The following is a 17,911-nucleotide window of genomic DNA, read 5'->3' as shown; positions in this document are numbered from 1 at the left end:
CTTAATAGAATGTTATTCAACCACTCAATGTCATTGAATAACCAAGATATATAACTGTATTTTGCAAATAATTGCCCTTTATTATTAGACTTAAACATTCTGGTTGAAATTTTCCATGTAACCACATTTATGTTAATATCTCACCATGAATTGCATTGAAATCTTATCTAACAGTGATCCATGCATGTTTCGCCAAACATTTTCAACCATTACACTGAACAGCGGCGGAATAGTCGAGCCCGCTGTCTCTATGACAGCTCTTGTTCTAAATTAACGTGATGTTCATTTTCATTGTGAAACCTATCCCTTAGGAACAATATTAACATCTTTTAGCCTACATGCCTGGATGAGTTTTAAAAAATGACCATATTATGCATACATGAAAATATACAATGACAAACATTTCATATCAACTTGTGTATCTGTATTTCCCTTTCAACTACTTCAAAATAACAAACGTCCCAACCCTAAAATGTTCAAACATATTCTACATACATTATTTTTATCTTACACTGTATATATATGTTCTATATGTATATATCACACCTAATACAATTGAAGCCTGTCAACTCGTACGTTGTTGTGAAACATATGAACCCCACCTTTCAACTTCCCTGTGTGTTCCTATCCATTTGTTTCTGAAATTCCTGTCATCATTTGAATAAATTGCTTACTCTCTCGGGGCCACCGTTCCTCAGCGCTTTCAGCGCTTTGATTTAGACATAGAAATTCTATTTAAGGTTCTGCTTGTTACCACTTTTAAGTCAATACCCCACGAATACATCATGTATTGCATTGAAACTTTACACACATGCTCCAAACCATTTAACCTTCTTCTTTTATCAAGTATGATAACTCTATCTTCCATATTAAATAATTTTTGCCCCTTTATTATGCGACTAATTCTAAACACATAGGATAATATCTCAGCATTTACTTGATGTATTGTATTGAGACTTTATTCCATGGTATTCAACCACCCAATGTAATTGAATAACCAAGTTAGATAACTGTATTTTGCAAATAATGGCCCTTTATTATTAAACTAAAAAATTCTGGTTAAAATGTTCCATGTCTATACATTTATGTTAATATCTCAGCACATCATGTATTGCATTGAAATCTAATCTAACAGTGATCCATGCATGTTTCGCCAAAACTTTTCAATCCTTACACTGAAAAGCGGCTGAATAGACAAGCGCGCTGTCTCTGTGACAGCTCTTGATATTTATAAAAAAAGGGAAACCTGGTTATTAGTATAATGTACATCATGTTCGGATGGGAGGGCGGCATCAAACTCGCCTATGGTATGAAATAATTTGAGTAAGGTTTCTCTTTTAGTGACATACATGCCATATTCCCCGTTGGGTGGAAAAATCCCCCGGAATTTCAATCCATCCCCCGGCCTCCCGGCAGGATATAAAAATCCCCCGGAATTTAAAATAAACAAAAAAAAATTGACTGTCAAGAAACAACTCCGCAAGGGTGAAATGACTGTTTAAAAAAGGTTTTATAAATGCCAAAAGGAAACCTTACAACAATTGATCAATTTATTTGAAGTAATGATCAAAGGCAAAGAAATATTACTATTTTGGAAAAGAAAGAAATTAATAATTTTCATTCCATTCTCTTAGTGTCTGAACGTCATCATAGCTGATAGTATTAAGCAGATTTTTTTAGACTTTGGAGGAAGTTAAACTTAATTTACAGTATTTCAGTATGACATGACAGTGTATCATAAGAATATGATAAATCATGACATAAAGTAATTCTGTATAATGAAAAAGTTAGAGGATTTTATAGCAAAATATATATGAATACATTTTTTTGGTACTTTCGCGTCTAAAAATACTTCGCCAACTTAAACCTGCTAAAAAGTCCCCCAGAATACTTCTAAAATCCCCCTGAATTTTCAGCCTTTCTGAACAAATCCCCCTGAATAGTCTCCAGAAAATATGGCATGTGTGTAGTGACCAAACTTTGTATATAGGAAGAATTAATGGATACCTTTCATGGGATTGCGTTTTGGCCCTTAGAGTCAAGGTCACTGTTGCTAAAAAAAGAATATTTGTTGGTACTGAATAATTTAAGTTAGGGTAGACGTATGGTAACCAAACTTGGTAAGTAGGAAGTGTTTATGGCAGACTTCCATGGGATTGCATTTGACGTCCCTAGGGTCAAGGTTACTATGCCTAAAAATAACCTGAAACTTAAACCTTTAATGTAATTGTAATTTTACTTTTTTTAAAGCTTTTGATAGGCACATATTTCATCATTATTATGCCCCCTTTCGAAGAAGAGGGGGTATATTGCTTTGCACATGTCGGTCAGTCTGTCCGACAGCCGGTAGACCAAAGCTTGTCCAGGTGATAACTCGACAAATCCTGGACCTATGGTCATCAAACTGGACATGAATGTTTGGCCTGAGCCATAGTATTGGTTTTAGGGGTCATCGTGTCAATGGTCACAGGGACCTTAAACGTGAAAAGGTTGTCAGAGGTTGTCCAAGTGCTAACTCAACCATGCCAGGACCTATGGTCATCAAGCTGGACATGGGGGCTGGGCCTGACCAGTAGATGGCCCCTATTGATTTTAGAGGTCATCTAGTCGAAAGTTCAAGGGCATGGGGGGCATATTGTTTGACAAACATACTTTTTTGTATATGCTTTGTGCTTACAGGAAGCTTTCTTTGGGAGTGATATTCTCATGAGGAGCCGTGAGGCCGTAAAAGAGGGTGTTCGTATCCTGGACCAGGAGGAGGATAAGCAGACAGTTCCAGTCAAACTGTTCACAAGTGTAGATGTGCGAGAAGAGAGCTCCATAGAAATATCTAGCCAGATCAAGAAACAACTAGCAGAATTACCGAAACCTTCGTCTGAGCAAGGTAGTGGGACACCTGCAGGGCAGGAATCAACGTTAGAGGCTCATGTAGAAGACATTCAGCTACCTGATGATGTTGACAACTTTGATATTGATGAGAGTTTCATTAGGATGATTGAGGACACTCTGGATAACAAAAACTTGGATCATGAACTGGAATCTGGTTGGTATAATTAACTTGAATATTTGTTTTCCTGAATGTATATGGATACATGTAACTTGATCAAATATCATTAGATTATTAATGATACAATTTGATTATTGATTACCTTATATCATGCGAGTATTTTGTCAGAATGTATAAGGAATTTTATACTATTCTATTGACTTAAGGGTTGTATCATGTGAGTTGCAGATCATGCAATTTATCTTGATGCAAACAATAAGAATAGATTTTAAAGAAAGTACCAGGTATTCCAGGGGCCCTTAAATTCCTAAAAAATCCTCTCTTTTTTTAACTTTGCTAAAATTCGTTAAGAAGTGTAAAAAAGTACTAAGAAAGCCCTAGATTTTCTCTGATATTTTGAAGTACATAGCCTGTCAATGAATGAAAACCTGATTTGTCACATTGCATTTGTTGTTATACTTATTCGTATTTGATTAGGTGTTTGTCCATCATCTGTCCGTCATCAATTGTCAACATTTTCCTTCAAGCAAGTTCTCTTGCAACTGGGACAATTTCAACCTAACTTCACAGAAATGTTCTTTAAGTGGTACTCTTCCAGATGTCAGTGTCCCAGGATCTTGATCATAGCAGACCTATTTCTTGCTTCTGGAAATTTTTCACCTATGAACATTCTAGTGCCCCTGGATCCAGATCATGACGCAATATGATTTTCAAGCACTATGGCATTGAGATTTTGAATAACAGATGTCCCAGGCGTTAAAAAGTTTTGGGGACCATCGCTAAAAAAAATTTTTAAGATGGTTTCATCTCATTAAAATGCACTAATTGATTCACTGAAAGAGGGTAATGAAATGATGTTTGTATTAGAATAGGAGGCTGTTTCTTAAAATAGAAATTGATATTGTTCCTATATATGATATTGTCTGTTACTTCTGAGGAACCCTATTAAAGAGGCTCTTGTTTAGTGAAGTCGTACATGTCGTTCAAAAATTGATTTCCCTGAGCTGACAAGACTCAGAAATATTTTAATGTACAAATCATATAATATATTTCATCCAGTTACATTTAATAAGAGAGGAAATGAGTCATCTTAAATAATATTTGATTTTTAGCTGGATTTTTCATAGAAAAATTACGGTTATAAAATGGCGAAAATTGGGCGGGTGATTGGTTGGGCAGGTGGGCGTTAACAATTCTGCACTAAAAGTTTTCATTTTATGTAATAAAATCGAGAGTTTTTATCCAATGATTATCAAACTTGGTCAAACTATTTTTCGGCATGTTATCTTGAATATATTTTAACATGAGTCATCTCGGGTAAAAAAGTAGGTCACGAGGTCAGATCTTTTGAAGAAATATTTCACGGTAATAAATTCAACAATTTTTATCAAATCTTGATGAAACATGAATTGTTGTCTGCATTATATCTTGCATATTTTTTTATATCGGTCATCCCGGGTCAAATTGTAGGTCACTAGGTCAAATCTTAGGAAAATCTTTCCATGTCATAAATTCAACAATTTTTGTCAAATCTTTATGAAACTTGGTCGGAATATTTGTCCGCATAATATCTTGAAAGTTCTTCTATATGGGCCATCCCCGGTCAAAATCTAGGTCACAAGGTCAAATATTAGGAGAAAGAATTCCATGGTCATAAAAATTCATAAATGTTTGTCAAATCTTTATGAAACTTGGTCAGAATATTTGTCTACATGTTGTCTTAAACATTTGTGAATATGAGTCACCTCAGATCAAAAACTAGGTCACTAGGTCAAATTTTAGGAAATATTTTCTCGAAGTCATAAAAAAAATGCTTACCAAACGGTTTACCTATCAATATCAGTCAACAACTAAAGTCAATTGCTATTTTATAAACACACATCTTAATCATGAATTTCATATCTACCCATATTTTTTAAAAAATTAGATTTTAACTAACTTTAAAGATATTTGTGTAAATTAAATCTTAGAATTTAAAGTGTGTCATCTAGGGTCAAAAACTAGGTAGGTCTCTGGGACAGATCTTATTGGAAAAGCTGATGTATTTATAAAATGTTTATTTTTCCTCACACAAATGGAATAGTTTCTATTGATCGGGTTATTTGTATGAACGATATCTCCGATAAGTATAAATATGGGTCTTTTTGGTTAAAAATATTAGGTCACTAGCTCAAATCCTAGGTTTGCAAAATAGCATTGTCAAAAAATCACTTGTCTTTAATGCCGCATTGGCATCTTGTTTGCTATTAAAAAAGTGCTTTTGTTCATTTTGTTACTGACCTGGAACTGTAGAGTCCACTGCATAATTATGGAGTGTGTTTTATGCTGCTCTAGGTACACTTGTCTGTTTCTAATTAAGAGTGCTTTTGTAGGTCTAAACAATGTTGGCTCGCTGCTAGATGATGAGGCTGGAGAAGAGGGAGGGGTGGTAGATGAGAAACCTGTCTCTGGGACTGAGGCTCCCACCCAGAGATGTACATCAAGCCCTGCCCCTGTTCCTGGACCCAGTCCCGCCCCTGGATCAAGATCAACAGCTGCTCCACCCCCTGCTAGTCAGCATGAGAGCTTGGACCTGGAGGAGGAGAAGAATGTTCTAGACCAGATTCTCGACCACAGGGAAGCATCACTTCTATGTGAGTGAACACATCAAGTTCCTTCTTTCTAGCATTGCTTTAAATATACCTATTAAGGGTTGATAAACTAAGAAATTGCAGCTAGAGTTTTGTAACAAGAAGATAATTTCTAAAAGCAATAAATAGGCCTAGCATGACAGTTTACAAACAGGGAAGACTTCAGAATCAATAGCCAAATTATTGGGTCAACCCCGGTGTCTGTTTTACTTTACTGTAAATTACTGGGTATTAGACACACTTTTTCCCCTCAGATTTCGATGTTAAAAAATGCCTGCGTCTAATAACCAGTAACAAGCTTTTGAACTTTTTTTCTGAGGTCGATTTCAGGCCAAGAGTTTGTTTAGTTTTATGTAGAAATTACTAGCGTCATATCGATCGAGTAATTTATACGGGTTAAAACGGCAGTTGAAGATCGGGATATGGTATATTGTAAGACATTTATAATTTTAAAAAAATGATGTACGATTTAAATTATTGAAATTATTTAATATTATTTTAAATATAACAATAATTAAACATGCATATAAAAGCAAAGTTGGGCACTGTCAATTTTTTTTGTCAGTTGTACAATAAGGTGTGAAAAACTCACATTGCCTTTAGACCTGTTTAACATACCAATACTACAAACTGATGCGATAATGGTTTGTTTTTTCGCACTCTTCCACGTTCTTTATTCTTTTCTGTAGGTGTTGACATTTTGAGAACAAACCCGTACAATATAAGGTTTTTGCATAACTTAACTTTTCTTTCTCAACAGGTTATCGTTTACGATATACTGTCAGAAAGAAATCTTACAAATTGTCATAAAAGGACTTTTCAGTGCCATCCAGAAACATATTGTCACACTCAGTGCTTATCATGAAACGAATACATACATGTATACGAGATAGGCCAACATAGCTCATTAGCAGATGTATACGCATCAGGCTGACCCTATCCACTACTGGATGTAAACGCATCGCCCACATATTTCAATACGGTCATTTCAATATTTCAATTTTGCATCTTTCTTTTTGTAAACAGTACCCTGTATGTTTATAAAAGTTAAGTTTAACCTTTTGGGTATTGATTTTCCCTTGAAAATATCTTCTGCTAAAATGAGAAGGTCATTAGTTGCCAATCGCAGGTGTGAAATCCCATTGTGATGTAATAAGACCACAAGGCCGAGTACTGTATGGAAAATCTCCCAAATTCATTGATGCGCAAATCATTAAGTATATTACGTCAGTTCAATTAACCATTACCATTTTAATTAATTACCATTAAAATCAATAAAGATTATACTTATTTGAAGATAATATTTTGTTCACAAACAATAGAAACAATAAGTAGCTAAGAAAATGATGAGTAAATTTTCTGTGGAGCTGATAGATGTCCAGCATGGTTCCGGCCGTAAAATAGGTCTGGTAAACCCATTTATGCAAGCGTTTGGTAATCTAGATGCATTATTCATACCGGAAAAACATTTATCGGCTTTCTTTTTGTAACAATTTTATGAGGGTGTAATAAAGTTAAACAGACACTCTGGACTGGATAGTCTTAACCCTTTCCCTCATGTCAAATCAGCCATATTAGGCCTGCCACTGCATGGCTTATCAGTACATTGATAACCAGTAGCCAATAGATAATAAGCCCCTATAAGTACCCCTACTGCATAGGAGATTATTGGAGAATATTGAAAAATTGCCCCCTATGCATTTCAAACTTATTTTTCTAGTATTTCTTTTGGTTTAATTAATTATAGTTCAATATAAAGTTTGTAGGTAAATGAATTTCCAATCCAGTGGTATAATTTTTATTCTGTTGTCTAAATTATTTGGTTGAATATTTATAGAGAAACACAACTCCTGTGAAAAATTGAAGATGTTTCAATTGATTTCATATTATACTATATTTCCATTGACACCTATGCATAACAACTTTAATATTTTGTAGAATTTCTTTTGATTAAAATAATGTTAGAAATTCAAATAATGAATATAGTATTTGTAGTGTATTAAATTTCGAATCTAGTGATCATAGTTTAATCTAAAAAGGTTTTGACAATAAACAAATATTCAAATCACAGAAATCATGCATTGTTAAAAAATAAACACAATTTAATTGGGCAAACAACAAATGTTATTTCAGATTCATTGTTCTCATAAATAAAATTGGCATGTCCGTTGTTTTGAAATGAATTGAATAAAATAATTGTAAATATCAAAATAAAAGGCTGGGTCTGCTACTGGCACAGTTTTAAAAACTTTGGGAACGTACTAGATATTGCCCTCAACAAGCCGAACAACTCGAATTTTTAATAGTCAGAATCGCTATTTAAATTAAAGTTAGTGATTCCGTAATAATATTATAATTAAAATCTGTCAACAAAAGGCAATAAATCAAGGTCTGAAATGCATGGACAATTACCACAACATTCTTGTGTATTTATCGAGATCGAGAGAACACGTGTTTTAACAGCTGTCAAACTGGGTCATATCACATATAATTTTATTATTATCCGTGTATTCACAACAAAATACTATTAACAGACTTAAGGGGACATTTTTATTACCGGATTAACATTCCATTTTTGGAAACAGAAGTGACAAATGACATGTGTTTATTTAATCCAGACTCTTGTTTACTACATCGTAAATCAGCCATTTTGACACATTTCTAAACCATGACAGGTGACGTCATTAGCGCGTGATCAAAAGGATATATTGATATGATATTAATTATTGGTAGTTTTAAATAGCTAGTGACGTGTATGGGGATTTTCCATTAAAAAAACGAGACAAGCACGCGTCAAGCATGCGCTGAGAACTTTTAAGGCGTGTTTGACCTCTGTCTCTTTTAGTCGTGATTTTCCGAAAATCTTGAATAGTAACATCATCTTTTTTCATTATTTATATAATTATCGATGTTTATATTACACAAAAATGCATTTGTTGCGAAAAAAATAAGCAACAGATATGTTAATAAATGACCGTAAATAAGCATGGCACATTTTGGAACAATCATGCGGGAATCGATAGAGGGACATTTTGGAACAATCATGCGGTAATCGATAAAGGGACAATTTGGAACAATCATACGGGAATAGATAAAGGGACAATTTGGCACTATCATGCGGGAATGGGGTTAAGACCGCAAACTCCAAAGAACTACTTCTATTCATGTCGTTTTAACCCATTTTTTTGTCTCAATGCGCACTAAGTTTAGCAGAATGACGTTGTAATCATAAAAATAGATTATCCGAGTATGAGTTCTTGCTTGTCCGGCTATTTCCGTGCTGTATTTCTGTATTCCAGCGTTTTATTTTTAGCAGAATATAAGTATTTATAGATCGTTATATTTATCAGATTAGTCTGGGTCAAAATAATAGATGCTCTGGTAACATACTGGTATTCACTCTGAGTTCAGCCCAAGATGTTCTAGAAATTATTATCGACCGCAAGTGTCCCATCGCCTGCAGGGTTGATATCATAACCTGGTGTGACCATGAAGCATGCTTATTTGTAGGGTGTATTTCTGATATTACTTTTATGAGATAAGAAACAAAAATGATTGTCTGAAAGTCAAAATATTTGTATCCCAGGTTTCGCGTTGCTAATGCTTCAAATACTATGATTTGCCTGTTATACAATATTAAAATACTATTCATTCTATGATTTTTAGGAGTATACTTTTCTAATAAGATGTTTACATTTTTTGCGTAAAAGCTTCGTTCCGGTGTATTCTTGGCATAGTTTTGGACATAAGGCTTTCAATTTATTCTTACACACATGCCCTGATACGACAGTGAGTTATGCATACGTTTGGTGAAGCAAAGTAGTTTGGATTTAACCTGTAAAACACCACAAGAGTGCGAAGCTTCATAACAGCACTAGTATTATTTCTACACAGATACTTACGTTAAACATAAATTAACATTTATTTATCAATAATACTTGAAAAGGCACAATCATATTTCCATTCTTAGAACAGACAATTTCCTAAATCTAAAAATAGTTTCAACTACATTAACTGACTGATTTTCTAAAAATAGTTTCTACATACATTAAATGACCAAATGTTTGTCCTCACCGCGGGAAAACGACCATCTGATAAGCTCTGTCTTTTGATAGGAATTATTGCTAAAGTTATTGGTAAAAATGAAATCATTTAAACAATTAAACGTGTATGTTCATAAAACTTGCATTACGTATGATATCTAATCAAAGCACGGAATATCTTTAGAAGCGATTGAATGGGGCATGCATTGTAACTGTAAATACATGGGGATACGTCGACTGAAGTGATAAGCTGTGCATCTTGAATGGAATTATTGCTGAAGTTGTTTGTAAACAAATTATTTTCCTTAAACAAAACATGTATGTTCATTAAAGGAAATGTTTTATTTGATGTATTGTATTTTTCTATTGTATGAAATCTAATCAAAGGAACGAAAAACATTTAGAAACGATTAAAAGGGGCATGCAATGTAAATTAAATACATGGGGATGGGGGATTACGATGATTGAAGTGACATTTACATAAACAAAATGACACAAGACGCCCCAAAAAAGATATTAATATGTTTGTTTCCTCGCCCAGTGTGGGCACAAGCACATTTGCCCCTCGGCACATTTTTCACTTTTATCTATGTGCTCTTCACACATTCCCATAGTTCAAACAAAATTTGCAACTCTCACCTATTTGCCCGCAGATAGTCTTCCTGCGTCTCGCGCTTTGAATATGATAGCGGTAATAAAAATTAGATCGATCCCAGCATTTTTTTACCATTTGATTTAATGCAATTGAAACATTTCAAAGAAATGTTACAATTCCATCTTGGAAATGCATTCACAGATGAAATAAAATAATTTAATATTTCATCGACACCATTTATTAGATAATTTAATTATCTATATAAAATGTATTCACAAGATTTGGCCACAATTATTTGGAGTAATATTGATTTTAAGGTCATACTGCTGTATTAATCTGCTTATTTTCAAATCCCCTAAATTGCTTATACAGATAAGGACTGCTTATCAGTAAGTTGGCTATTGACTGGGAGGTGTTATCTGGCCACATGCCTATGTGCTAAAGGGTTAATAAACATCCCGGATATTGTTTACAAAAAGAAACTTGCAAAATTGAAATATTAAAATGACCCTTTTGAAATATGGGCGATGCGTTTACATCCTGTAGTCGATAGAGTCGGCCATATGCGTGTACATTCATTAATGGGCAATGTCGGCCCAAACTCGTATACATGCCCTAAAGAGATATAGATGTATACAAGGGTGTTTGTAGCACTTAGCCAATTTGATTGAGTAACCCATAGAATTAGGTACACATTGCTGTTATGTGTCAAAGTGACCTGCACAGATAACCTTGATAATTTACATTCATATTTCATTTCAGCTGATGTCCCTGGTCTGGAGCCTATTGATAGCAAAACAGTAGAGGATATCTTTAAGGGTGTTTTGGACCAGGGGGAGAGTGTGCACCCAGCTGCCCTCTCACAGGGAGACTCAGGGCTTGTTCCATCTCCCCACATGTTGCCTCAGTCCCTCCCGGGGCCCCTGCCCGCCATGTCTGGGACGCCCCATCCCCACATCTCCTCCCCTCATCAGATGCATCACCCACCCCCACATCAACCAGACTCTATGCCTCATGGTAAATACTCTGTGTTGACAGAAATTACCGTATACAATGTGAGAATGAAGACTGGTTGGTCATTAAGAACAAAAGTTCATACTTCATTGCAATTTTTTTTAAATTATTGATATGGAACAACAAAAACAGATCTTTCTTCTCCATCCGGATTATATTAAATATGCATATATTTTTTGTAATTTAAGCTGTTATTTTTTTAAATATTCTGACGTGTGAACTTGTTGATAAAATGATGACTTGGTAATAATAAGCATACTATTTCTGCAGGCTTTTCTCTAGGTGAGCATGGTGGTGGAATGCAGCCTTCCATGGGCCAGAGGAACTTCCCTCCATTTATGCCTCAATATGGGTATGTTATGCCTAGCAATTAACTGCTATCTTTTTATAAGGGTTTTATATTGTAGTTATACATGGACAAATCAGTATATTTTGAATTGCATCAATAGCACAAAGTTTAATGAGCAAACACAAATGTATCATATGAGGGGAATTCAATAAATTATCACTGGTCTTGTATGTTTAAAATGTTCACTACATTTGAATTTTGTTCATGTCAACCCTTCAAAATATTCCCACTACGAAGTCTTGCTTTCCACGACCTGAATGCTTCAAAGTTGACTCCCTTTGCTAAGCAGATGAGGCACTGAAAATTTTCAGAACCAAAGGCATTTGCAGTAGCATAGCGTTTGGTTGTTCAACCTGAATAACTTTTTCGTGTTCTAGGAATTACTCCAAAATTTTACATTCGTGGTTTAAAGCATTGTAATAAATAAACTGTATGCCTTTCAAACCTTTACTTGGGTGTTCGTTTTGATGGATTTTTTAACAGATGTACTTTTTTTGTAAAACTTGCCTGTGCCTTCTTTGCACAGGGCCATTAGGTTAGATTTTAAGAAAATGGCCTACAAAACCCTTGTGCTTATCATCATCTTTGCAATGACTGGCCTTGCCTTACTTACTAGCCATTATTTGTTAATTATGTGTTGCTGGGGCTTAAAATATTAAACCAAAGTTTCATTCCCATTCAGAAACTGATAAATTTTACTGGGATATAAATGATTATATTTAAAAAAAAAAAATTGTTACAATCAAAACACTTGCCTTTTGGTCTGGTGGGGGATCCATCTAGCACACAACTTCTTTACTTGCAAACAGTCAAAAAAATGATGGACAGTCCCTTCTGAAATGCCTAGACTATTAGTAATATGGGAAATAGTATGTTGACCTTATTCATCTACCATAGCTCTTACAGCAGCAATGTTTCATTTTGTGGTTGCAACAACCGGCCTACCAGAACGGTTACTGTTTGCAGCCGTATTGACCCTCTTTTTAAATTTAAGCAAATAAATAACAGTTCTTAATGTCACCATAGAACTACCAGGTATGCGCCACAATTAAAAAATATCTTGTGGAGATACCTGCAAAGAAACTCTTTAATGTATCTTTTCTTCAGGTTTCATGAAAGCATTCAAACATGGCCACCATATATGAGTGGAAACATTTAAAAAAAATTATCTTGGTCAATTTTAAGCTAATTAAATCAAAATTTCACAAGTGGGTTAAATAAACATCTGCAATGAAATTCACATGCTCTTATACAACATGGTTTCTACGGAAGGCCATTAGTGATATTATATATTGAATGCCCCTTGTACCACAAATAATTGCAACATTGCGTGTTGGCTGTGTTGATCAGGGCCCAGCAGTCACCACAGATATACCCCCCATTCCATGGTCCTGGGGCAGGGATGCCACCCCATTGGCCTCCCTCTATAACCCCGGATGAGCCCAGTAGTCAAGACAACAGTCGACGCAACATGCAGAAGTGGGAGTCAGACGAAGACCTTGGGGAAAATGCAACCATTTCACCCATTCTCTACTGTAACATTATGCACCCAGAGTTGAAAACAGAGTATCCAGGTATGTGCAGGTTTTCACCTTTGATACATGTATGCGCTTGTTACACAGTTATGGTGTTCCTTTTGAAGTATTAAATTATTCTGGAAGCATTCAGACATCAAAATGCCTAGGATTAAATCTGAAAGAATATCAGATAATTTATTAGCAATATCATGTATGAAAACGCCAACAGGAACCTTGGGCTTAAAACAAAATGCTTAACATTCATTTAAACACCATTAATCAGAAATCGTCAGGACCCAGATAAAAATTTCAAAATAGCGATATTTCGGATTAACAATTTTCCAAATATGACAGCGTTCGCGAATTATAGATGACATCAAATATTAATTTCGTGAAGATTGCAAAGTCGGTTACACGTTACCAATACGATACATTTGGTTTGATTTTTCATTCAGTATACATATTTGTTGAATTATTGTTTAATAAATGACAATTAATTTGTTATTAAACTTCTTTATTAAAACAACATTATACATTTAAAACAAAATGACAGCATGAATATGCATTCGGAACAAAGGGTCGAGTGAGCAATGTGATGATCAAATCTGATAAGATAGACATTTTCAAATGGTATTCAGATCGAGTTAACAAGCAATTATATACACACTAAATCACTCAAATAAATAGCTCATTTTCTGACATCGATGTTTGTAACATAATTATGCATGCTCAATTTCATTCTTTAAAAAACACAAATTGTGCTCCATTATCACCTCAAGCTGATGTCTGAGTGCATTCCCAATATGATGTGAAAAACTGAGATGATCAGGTTTCCAAATAAAGATCGAAAAATGGGTGTAGAATACAAATCGGGACCGTAATTTTTACTTTAAAATAGCAATTTTTTTCGGAATAGCGATTTCGAATGATAAATTTAGTTAAACGAAGAAGGAATAAAATCAGGACCGAAAAATAATGTGGAAATAGCGGATAAACAGTGTTCGGTGTTTAAATGTATATGGATGTGAACATGTTTCTTATACTAAACAAAGCATGACACGTGGAATATGCAACACCAGTCTGGGGACCATGTTGAAAATGTACAGAGATGAGCATTTAGAATAGTAAGAGGTTGGAATAATTCTAGTTATCTGACATGTTTGGTAAAATTAGCGATGCTGAGTCAGGAGAACATACCTGAAAGAGCTTACGGGATACAGGTATATACTTTTTGGTGACATTGATAAACAGGGCTTCTAAAAACCGGCAATTTGCCAGTCTTGACCGATTTTGACCAAGCCATTGGTCCGAAAAATTTTCTCATTTTTTTATAATTTCAGTCCAAAACGACTAAGTGTTAATAATGTGCTTGCAGCTACCTTGATTGAGTGTTAAAATCGGTCCATATTTTCAAATGGCAATATGCTATGTCGCCGTGGATCATTACATGATATATATCCGTTTGTTGATCACCAAATTGTTAAATTTAAATTGTAATAAAGAAGCATTGCTGGTTAAAAATGGTTTTAAAGATAAATGCAATTGTCATTGTTAATCCGCGAAAGCATTAAAATTCTGAATTTATTAGTCTAGTCATATAGCAGATATCAACAGCAACACGCTTGATTAACTACAGAGTCTTCGAGCTGAGCGCCCCGCTTACGTCATTTTGATTCGCAGTAATGAAATATTCGTCGTCGATATCACACTTATAGCTTGAACCCTGATTATAAATCGAGATATATATTACTTTTTAAGATAATCAGTTGAATATTGACCCACTGTAGAAACACTAAGCAAATAAATAATAATACTGTTTCACTTTTTGTCTGAACGCTTCCCGCCGGCCGCAGTGTGACATTTCTATATTATCGGTCTATCTTTTTTGAGGGGGGGGGGGGGGGGGTTGTCGCGGGGTCCGGACCGATTGAGGTTCCAAACTTTTAGAAGCCCTGTTGATAAAGATAAGTTGTTCAAGGTAAGGCACTATGAGAGCACTAGGGGCTATGCACACAACATACTGAAAAAAAAGAGAACAAGATCTAACCTTAGAAGGTTGGTCTTCTGACAGAGGGTTGTTAACTCCTTCAAAAAATTGAAGCAACGCCCACACTAAACACATTTTAAAGTAAGCAAGATAAGTTATGGGTTAATGGACTATAAAGAGATGTAAACAATTTTTAGCTCCACTGGCCGAAGGCCATGGAGCTTATGTCGTCACAGATTGTCCGTCGTGAGTTCGTGCGTGCGTGCGTGCGTGCGTGCGTAAACTTTTACTTTAAACAACATCTCCTCTGAAACTGATAAGCGGATTTTGACAAAACTTCACAGGAATGTTCCTTTGGTGGTCCTTTACCAAAATTGCTCAAATGGTTCCGGTCCATTGCACAATATGGCCGCCAGAGCTAAAAATAGCAAAATCTTTAAACGACATCTCCTCTGAAACAGTTCGGCAGATTTTGATGAAACTTGACAGTAATGTTCCTTGGGTGGTCCTTTATTAAAATTGCTCAAATGGTTCTGGTCCATTGCACAATATGGCCGCCACAGCTAAAAATAGCAAAATCTTTAAACGACATCTCCTCTGAAACGGATAGGCAGATTTTGATGAAACTTGACAGAATTGTTCCTTGGGTGGTCCTTAACCAAAATTGCTCAAATGGTTCCGGTCCGCTGCACAACATGGCTGCCAGGGCAAAAAAATAGAAAAACCTTTAAAGAACATCTTCTCAGAAACCGATGATCAGATTTTTATGAAACTTAACAGAAATGTTCCTTGGATGGTCCTTTATCAAATTTGCTTCAATGGTTTCGGTCCACTGCACAAGATGGCCCCCAGAGGTAAAAATAGAAAAAAACTTTATACGACTTGTCGTCGAAACCGATGACCTTTTTTCGATAAAACTTGACAGAAATGTTTGTTTGGTGCTCCTTTACTCAAATTGCCCAAATCATTTCGGTCCACTGCACAACATGGCAGCCAGAGCTATTAAAGTAAAAAAAAAAATTAAATAACTTCTCCTCAAAAATTGATGATTGTATTTCTATGAAACTTGACGAAAATGTTCGTTAGGTGGTCTTTGCTTGAACCTTTTGGCCAGTGGAGCACAGGCACTGATGTGCCTCTTGTTAAAACCTGTGCTTGTGATGTGAATATAAAGAATACATAAAATAGATTAAACTAATACAGAAAGTGACTATGAAGGCAATTCCCAAGACCAATAAAGCCCAAAAGGTCTAAATTGATGTTTCTACATCCAGTCTCTACAACAATATAAATGGTTTAAAAAAATGTTGTTTATACACAAGCAGTGTATAAACTAGCCCATTTTTTGAGGGCCGTCCGCCCCTGCACCTTTTCTTACCACACAGCCCCCTTTTTGGGTAGTGCCTTTTCCACAATTGCTCTTTTAGCGCTTTCTGTTCCGTTAGTTATTTTACACCTGGAATCATCACGAAAGACTGAAAACTGTTATTGAGACATATTACTTATGATAATTGTGTTCCCACTAGGTGTCACCATAGACTGCTGAAAATGTGCCGCCCTTTCATCTTCCCATGTGCCTTGTCAAAGTCATATGACCGCTTATAGTGTATTTGTCTAATGAGCAGACAACCTGTGTATTAATAATAGGTCATCTTCTTATCCGAAATTAAGGTAGAGTAACTGCCAATTCGTGAAACTTGGCCAGGAGGCAAAGCTATTGAAAGTCAGCAAATCAGAATGTACATTGAGAAATAGTTCATTAAAAGATGAAAGTTTGTAAAATGCTATAGAAAAGGAGAAGAGATGGTGAAAAATGTTGTCAAGACTTATTAAACATAATTGTTAATTGCATTGTACAAACCAGGCTTGCCAATTTAAACATTGTTGATTTGAAGCATACAGTCATTGCAGCATGGGAAAGGTGGCGCTAAGACAGAGAAATACTTTACTACATTAAATGTCTTTAAAATTTATTTGTGAAATGTTTATGATGAAAATTTATTTGTAATAAACATAAATATTTTGATGCTTTACGTAGCATTTACCTATCATGTATACAATCATGTTAGAAAATGGAAGATTCTGCGAGACCGCCATTTTGTCAGAGTTATTATGTTTTATTATAAATTATTGGGTTTTTTTCAGCAAGGGCGGTGATTTTTATTGTCATTTGGTTCTAAAATATCAGCATATTTAACATTAATTAACCAAAGACAATGAAATAACAGCAGAGCTGAATGTAACATACATACCAAATTGCTATCTTACCAAACTAAGATTCGTCCCCTGCATATTTGTTTATGCGTGTATTTATGCCATTATTATTGTTTCAAATGGTTCACTGTCTTTGTTATTTCTTAATTTTAGATGCTTTTAGGAGAAAAATGTGACATTGCACAAAAGTACAATCATACTTCCCCAAAAAGACACATTTTAATTTTGATATTTAGACACACACTCTTCTAAAACATTTCTAGGGAGAGACCCCCCAAACCCCTTGCAAGAGGGATGGACCTCTCCCACCCCCACCCACTCAATACAACTCTGATTCAGATGGACACTGAATACTGCACTGATTCAGATGGACACTGAAGACTACACTAATAAAGATAGACACTCAAGACTACGCTCATTCAGATGGACACTCAAGACTTCACTAATTCAGATGGACACTATAAACTTCCCTAATTCAGTGGACACTCAAGACTTCACTAATTTAGATAGACACTCAAGTATGCTGATTCAGATAGACCGTCAAGACAACACTAA

General features: G+C 35.2%; 1 protein-coding gene across 7 annotated transcripts in view; it reads left to right on the top strand.

Moving 5' to 3' along the window:
* LOC128234614 (histone-lysine N-methyltransferase 2D-like) overlaps positions 1–17,911 on the top strand; it is a 258,013-nt gene that overhangs the window by 83,419 nt on the left and 156,683 nt on the right. For 6 of the 7 annotated variants that reach the window (XM_052948963.1, XM_052948960.1, XM_052948962.1 and 3 more), the window contains exons 25-29: positions 2,680–3,043; positions 5,380–5,640; positions 11,038–11,292; positions 11,560–11,641; positions 12,989–13,212. In XM_052948963.1, coding sequence (XP_052804923.1) covers positions 2,680–3,043; positions 5,380–5,640; positions 11,038–11,292; positions 11,560–11,641; positions 12,989–13,212 — 1,186 coding nt within the window. The remainder of the gene's footprint in view (positions 1–2,679; positions 3,044–5,379; positions 5,641–11,037; positions 11,293–11,559; positions 11,642–12,988; positions 13,213–17,911) is intronic. The other variant, XM_052948961.1, reaches the window with a different exon arrangement.

The sequence above is a fragment of the Mya arenaria genome, chromosome 5 (genome assembly GCF_026914265.1).
Source record: "Mya arenaria isolate MELC-2E11 chromosome 5, ASM2691426v1".
NCBI classification, from domain to species: Eukaryota; Metazoa; Mollusca; class Bivalvia; order Myida; family Myidae; genus Mya; species Mya arenaria.
Note: the sequence above shows the minus strand (reverse complement) of the source record. Positions and strands in the feature narration are given on the sequence as shown.